This window comes from Eptatretus burgeri, unplaced genomic scaffold, assembly GCF_056783735.1.
Source record: "Eptatretus burgeri isolate ZD-2024b unplaced genomic scaffold, Ebu_testis_v1 Ebu_testis_scaffold_1335, whole genome shotgun sequence".
Lineage (NCBI taxonomy): Eukaryota > Metazoa > Chordata > Myxini > Myxiniformes > Myxinidae > Eptatretus > Eptatretus burgeri.
The window spans coordinates 6,244-13,722 of NW_028223284.1; the positions used below are offsets into that span (position 1 = coordinate 6,244).

Sequence of the window (7,479 nt, forward strand, 5' to 3'; positions counted from 1 at the left end):
TCTCCTCATTTCGAGCTGAGGAAGTGTTCAGTCATTATTGTAGCATTTATACTTTTGGAGATATCATGGAAAATGTGTCCATTTTAGGTGTCTGAAAATCATGTTTTTTGCACGTCCATGCTCAGAGGCCATTTTGAAATTACAATACTTACAGTCTTGAGCTTTGTACACAATACACTACACGAGTAGTCGAGTTGGCCTGCATAGTTTCTCCTTCCTCCACCATATCTCACATTATTTAACAGCCTCCTGAAAGTGGTCAAAATCACTCATATGACAGGTCGTCTGAAATTTATGGTTTTTTTTAATTTATTTTTTTATTTAAAATCCAACCTCTCTTAAATTTTAACACATGAAAGATCTCCTCATTTCGAGCTGAGGAAGTGTTCAGTCATTATTGTAGCATTTATACTATTGGAGATATCATGGAAAATGTGTCCATTTTAGGTGTCTGAAAAATCATGTTTTTGTTAGAATATACAAACAAACAAACACAAACTGAGCTTTACGTATTAGATATAAATTCAGAGAATGGAATGAGTGCGGATCACACGTGCACGGTCTTCAGAGCAAGTACTGGACCTGTAAGTAATTAATCACCATTGCCTGTCAAGTAATCCGTGCCACTGTTTCGTTATATCCCGAAACATTTTACATTAGTTAATTAAACTTATAATAATATGATTCTCTGTTTTGTTGCTGTGCCACACAATGGTTCACACAATCGTTGCTGGGATGCAGTGCTTACATCATCAACATGGCCGACATGAGCTTCCCTTACTATTTGTAAATCTGTTAAACGTCATTTTCACATCTTCACAAGGAGTAGACTGACAAGCTGGATTTATTTTCTCATCATGTGAAGACGACCTAAACGGTGTATTTATATTTCACTCGTAATATGCGCATCGCCTTTCTCAAAGATGCAAGAATTTGATTTTGGAAATCAATATGGGTGCCAAATGTAGATTTTCGGAGATCTATCAACATTTAATGAGTACAATGGTCCATGGGAAGATGAGAGTAGGTTTTTGAGTGATACAATGGGAGGGGGGGATGATGAGTTCCTGACAACAAGTGCAATAAATAAATGACCACGTGATCTACATGTGCTGGATCACCGTTGTGGATTTTATTCCAACGACTGCGCATAATACACTTGCATGTTGATCCGACTCTGCACTTCCTGTTCAACAGGACCAAGAGAAAGCAACGGCGTGGAGATGCACCAGGACTGCAGGAAGAAGGTTTCTTCACACAGCCGTCTTTTCCCGAGATGTTTCAATACGTGAGCCACATTCTGCACCTGAGCTCCCGGTATGAAGGATACAATTCCATCAGCAACCTGGTGGGTCCACCTCTCATATTTTCCCTCTCCGGGTCCTTCATGCACGTGACCGTGCCGAGAACATACGGGGCATGGTGTGACCGCTTGTCCCGATGTGCACCTGGACATTGTCCCAAGAATCCCGAGTGGTTTCAAAGCCAGGATTTCATCGAGTTACTTTTCGATGAGCCCGTCTTCCCGACCAGGGTCTCGATCTTGGTGTCGTTCCCCCCTGGATATGTGGTTCGGATTCTGGCCAGGTCCTGGGATGAAGGTGAAGAGTCTGCTGTGTACAGGTACCAATGACCCTTTTGGTTTAAATCTCCAACTAGTTTTAAAGTCTTTATGCTCATGAGTCCAAAAGGGACGAAATGACAAATTATCATTTTTTTGGGGAGTATGTTGAGCCTCTGACTGGTTTTGCATGATGACAACGGGATTTCAAAAACATCTTCGTGATATAAATGGATTAGTTACCTTTTTGTAGCCATGTTTTTGTCACCAGGTTCGTTACCTGGTATTGTATGACATGAGCCACACCCTAATACACAATGTCTACTTCATGGTAAAATCAAAAGGATGCTCCTCAAAATGTTTCCTTTGGTGATGAACGATGCAGGTGGCGGATGCTGTGGTCCGGCTCTGTGGACACCAATCTTCCACTGAACGACCCTTTCACGTTTTCCCCAACGATACAACCACCGGGTTTTGCGACGAACATCCTCCGTCTGGAGTTCAATTGCTCCCTGAGCGCTTACCCCATGGAACTGGCCGCTGTTGTTCTGTACGGTGTCCCGGTGGACATTATGCAACCGAAGAAGAGCAAGAATGAAGATGTTGCTGAGTCAGATAGACTTCGGCAGAAACAAAACAGGATGGAAAGAAAGAGGAGACGAGATCTGGTCAAACAGATGGAGGAAGAAAGAAGGGCAAACAAAGAGGAAGGGAAGCTTTCCCCCTTCACTAAAAATGGATATTTTGACATTTTACCTTTTGAGGTGAGTATGTGAACCCCTACTATGTGTGTTTGATGACTGTGAGTATGTGAACCCTACTATGTATGTTTGATGAGTGTGAGTATGTGAACCCCTACTATGTATGTTTGATGAGTGTGAGTATGTGAACCCCTACTATGTATGTTTGATGAGTGTGAGTATGTGAACCCCTACTATGTATGTTTGATGAGTGTGAGTATGTGAACCCCTACTATGTATGTTTGATGAGTGTGAGTATGTGAACCCCTACTATGTGTGTTTGATGACTGTGAGTATGTGAACCCTACTATGTATGTTTGATGAGTGTGAGTATGTGAACCCCTACTATGTATGTTTTATGAGTGTGAGTATGTGAACCCCTACTATGTATGTTTGATGAGTGTGAGTATGTGAACCCCTACTATGTATGTTTGATGAGTGTGAGTATGTGAACCCCTACTATGTATGTTTGATGAGTGTGAGTAGGTGAACCCCTACTATGTATGTTTGATGAGTGTGAGTCTGTGAACCCCTACTATGTATGTTTGATGAGTGTGAGTCTGTGAACCCCTACTATGTATGTTTGATGAGTGTGAGTATGTGAACCCCTACTATGTATGTTTGATGAGTGTGAGTATGTGAACCCCTACTATGTATGTTTGATGAGTGTGAGTATGTGAACCCCTACTATGTATGTTTGATGAGTGTGAGTATGTGAACCCCTACTATGTATGTTTGATGAGTGTGAGTATGTGAACCCCTACTTTGTATGTTTGATGAGTGTGAGTCTGTGAACCCCTACTATGTATGTTTGATGAGTGTGAGTATGTGAACCCCTACTATGTATGTTTGATGAGTGTGAGTATGTGAACTCCTACTATGTATGTTTGATGAGTGTGAGTATGTGAACTCCTACTATGTATGTTTGATGAGTGTGAGTATGTGAACCCCTACTATGTATGTTTGATGAGTGTGAGTACGTGAACCCCTACTATGTATGTTTGATGAGTGTGAGTATGTGAACCCCTACTATGTATGTTTGATGAGTGTGAGTATGTGAACCCCTACTATGTATGTTTGATGAGTGTGAGTATGTGAACCCCTACTATGTATGTTTGATGAGTGTGAGTATGTGAACCCCTACTATGTATGTTTGATGAGTGTGAGTCTGTGAACCCCTACTATGTATGTTTGATGAGTGTGAGTCTGTGAACCCCTACTATGTATGTTTGATGAGTGTGAGTATGTGAACCCCTACTATGTATGTTTGATGAGTGTGAGTATGTGAACCCCTACTATGTATGTTTGATGAGTGTGAGTATGTGAACCCCTACTATGTGTGTTTGATGAGTGTGAGTACGTGAACCCCTACTATGTATGTTTGATGAGTGTGAGTACGTGAACCCCTACTATGTATGTTTGATGAGTGTGAGTATGTGAACCCCTACTATGTATGTTTGATGAGTGTGAGTATGTGAACCCCTACTATGTATGTTTGATGAGTGCGAGTATGTGAACCCCTACTATGTATGTTTGATGAGTGTGAGTATGTGAACCCCCTACTATGTATGTTTGATGAGTGTGAGTATGTGAACCCCCTACTATGTATGTTTGATGAGTGTGAGTATGTGACCCCTACTATGTATGTTTGATGAGTGTGAGTATGTGAATCTTTTCTTCTTCTTTTCTAACTTGCTTTTCCAGATCACATCATCTCATTGTTTGGCTTCAGAATGGTTTCAGACGAGAGTGTCAACAATGAAATGGCTGTCCAAGTCTGTTTATGTTTGGAAGTCCTTGATGGCTTCACTAGTCGTTACCTGGGTTGTTTTGAGGATTACTGGCGTTTCATTTGATGGACATCCTTGACTATCTGGACAGTGACAGTGAGTCAGGTTGATGCACTGATAATTCAATCGATTTTTTTGTTGCTTCCTTACTTCCACGACAGATTATAGAAATTATTTTATCTCACCTGACGCTCCCTGAGCTGTGCTGTCTCGCTCAAAGCAGCCGTACCCTGCGCAACTATTGCTACAACTCTTCCCTGTATAAACACTTGGACCTCAAGCCTTACTGGCCATCTCTCTATGAGGATGACCTTTTATCCTTGAAGCCTCGTCTCACCTACACACGCTCGCTCAGTCTCTCATGGACCGGAAACAATGGTGGTTTCAGTCCTACACTCCTTAAAAAGTGAGTAATTCAATGCAAAGTTAGTAATCCACGGCCTGGGTTTAGGTGAACCCTCTCCACTTCTCTGTCTCCACCGCAGCAAACGTGGGTTGATGGAAGTTGGTTTTGAAGTTCGTCTTGTCTCTCACTGCTTTGTTTAAAACACCGTCCCAATGTCTTCCAACGGAACCTTTTCAGTTTCCTGGGTGGGTTTGCTGAGCACCTACTGCACCTGGAGCTGGCAAATTGCCATTGGATCACATACGAATGCTTGGACTCTATAACCAAGCTCTGCCAAAATCTTCGTGACCTGGACCTGTCGTCGTGTGACCAAATACCACCCGGGGAATTCAAGCAGCTCTCGTCCTTGCCGAGGCTGCAACGCCTCGTCCTGTACCGAACGCGAATCAATGTGAGCTGTTCACCTCGTTTATGTTCGTTTACTCTCTCGCAATTTTGTCATTTATAAAACCATTGTAAAGGCCCAGTCACACCTTGACGTTTTAGCCAGCTTCTGCCGATTTTTGAAAAATTTGTCCAAAACGCTGGCACATGTCGAATACGTTTTGGGTAAGTTTTGGAAACATTGAGTGCACGCTGAAAAACACTGCCATACGTCGTAGTACGCTGGCTTTCATCGTTGTACTTTGCGGTTGTCCTCAAATTTTAGCATGCTTGAAATTGTACGACTTATGCCAGCGTATGACTCACAAGTTCCGCTACGCTGACCATAAGTTGTAGGCACGTTACGCGATCGTTGACACACGTCCACACACGTTACTTGTAAGTTACTCATAAGTCGAAACACGTCAAGGTAATGGTTAGCGTCAGTGTTCCAGACTCCCTGTTTTGTTTGTTTTTTTCTTCGGTATGACGGTGATGTTGACACTTCAATTTCTCGTGCGGTTATGATTTAAATCGTTGAGCGGCAGCCTATTAATTATATTATATTGTTGCGGTTGAGGAAATTTGCAAACCACCATTCAGGTCCCGTAGGTGAGATATCTCTGTAAGTGCATGTGTAGTCAGCCCCAAACCCGTTGTTTAGAGGGAATAAATGTGATTAATTCGGGCTGCGACCCTTTGAGATAGCCGTTTTTCTGTTCTATCTTTATTTTGAACCAACCACGTCTCAACCGCCATCACACAACAACCACCAACCACAACGCCGCTTCACAACAACAACAACGCCAACAGCCACGATCTTTACCTTCACAAATCGCTCCCGCAAACATCGCATCACCGCCATTCCAAACGGCACCATGGCCATAAACCAACACCATAAACCCTCCACCACCTTCACCTCTCCTACCGCCATTCCTGCACCACCGGTGAACACCGAGCGTCGGGCTGTCCTGGGCTTGTACGGGACGCGCGCCGAACCGCGAGTGCAAAATGCGGCCTTTCCGAGGAGAATTCGGATCAGGAATGCTACACGCCCACTTCTGATCCGTCCAATCAGCAAGCGCGGGCGGTTTGGCCCCGCCTCCAGGCACGTCGGTGTAGAATCGAGATATGCAAATTCTCGGATCAGGGGAGACTCACGCCCCTTTTCCTCCGTCCAATGGGCGAGCGTGGCTCCACCCCCGAGCTCGTTCTGATCCAGAAATTTGCATATGGGTTCTCGTGCCGGTCTATAAAGCGCCAAGCGCAGGGGGAATTTGGAGCAGTCTGTCGGGGTTCGCAGTCTGTCGGGGTTCGGAGTCTGTCGGGGAGCTGCAGAGAGAGGAAGCCTGGAGCGCGGTCGAGTCGGTTTGATCGCAGAGTCGGCCTTGGAGGAGTGGGGAGTGAGTCGGGAGGCGAGGGCGTACAGGTGGTTTGCTGCAGTCGGCTGAGGAGAATTGGGGAAGAGACCGAGTAGTTCGGGTCCGAGGCAAGGAAGACGGCGGTCGGCGACAAGGTCGCGGTGGAATCGCTCGTCGCGGGACCCAAGCAAGCCAGCTATCCTCTTTCCCCAGAGCATCAACAATTCCCCCCTTTTTCCCCCCGCGCTGAGATAGTGCGAAAAAGGGGGCCCCGTTCCCACCCCACTCCAAGCAGTGCCAACGAAACCCACGAAGGAGCACGAAGTCGGGGCACCGCCGCGCCGCCACATTTGCGGCTCATCACAAAGACACGGGTGGGATCCACCCGGTCTCGCGGACCTGACCGCTCTTTCAGGTCCCGCGCAAATATTGGCCCACAGGCCCCGTCTGCCCCTTGTCTTTGAGGGTGGCCCTTTTCTTTGCTTTTGAGTAAATGTGTTGTTGGCGCCGTCTGTAAAGTAAAAACTGCTTTAGTGTTGCCGTGTGCACGCGTAGTCGGTTGTAGATCTGCATTGTTGTGTTTATTTTGTTGCAATTGCTGTAGGTGCATTCTGTTGTAATTGTATATGTGTGCTCTCCGTGTGCCGCGGAATAAATGTGCATTATGTTGAACTGTTTTTCCCGTTTCGCTTCGTCTTTTCTTTAATTGAATCTCCATCTTGCTTCACGTAAAGGGTTGGTAGTGGGCTTAATACGCCCGATAATTAATCGGAACCGTCGAGGCCGACGATAACACCGCTTGGTTATCTCGATAGTACGGAACAGGTCGCTTAAGTGGCCCGTGTCCGGAGTCGACCTGCGGCGAGGTGCGATCGCCCGGTCTACCCTCCGCGTGGGTACTTAGGTAGGTCGAGTTTGGCGAACAACCCTATCCCACGCGGGGGGGCGGTTGGCACGATCGTGGTGAGGCCGAAAGGCCCACCCGTGACTAGCTCCCGGCGTTAGTCCGAGAGGGTCACGACAGAATTGTCCGTCCGGTGGGCGACGTGCCGCGATTCGAGTTACGTGGCCGTTCGCACGCCGGCGGGCGCGAATTTGCAACAATATTATAACCGCACTCAAAATCGAAGTGTCAACATCACCGTCATACCGAAGATAAAACAACAAAAAAAAGAACCCAGCGAGTCTGGAACACTGACACTAACCATTACCTCGACGTGTTTCGACTTATGAGTAACTTACAAGTAACTTTTGTCGA

General features: G+C 45.8%; 1 protein-coding gene across 1 annotated transcript; it reads left to right on the plus strand.

Annotated features, from left to right (window-relative positions):
* The first annotated feature begins 1,131 nt into the window (after positions 1–1,131).
* Positions 1,132–4,945, plus strand: LOC147006880 (F-box/LRR-repeat protein 4-like). Its single transcript, XM_085867752.1, has 4 exons — positions 1,132–1,623; positions 1,947–2,325; positions 4,253–4,497; positions 4,675–4,945. Exons 1-4 carry the CDS (start codon positions 1,277–1,279, stop codon positions 4,943–4,945), a joined length of 1,242 nt encoding a protein of 413 aa, XP_085723878.1. The 5' UTR covers positions 1,132–1,276.
* Positions 4,946–7,479: the final 2,534 nt, after the last annotated feature.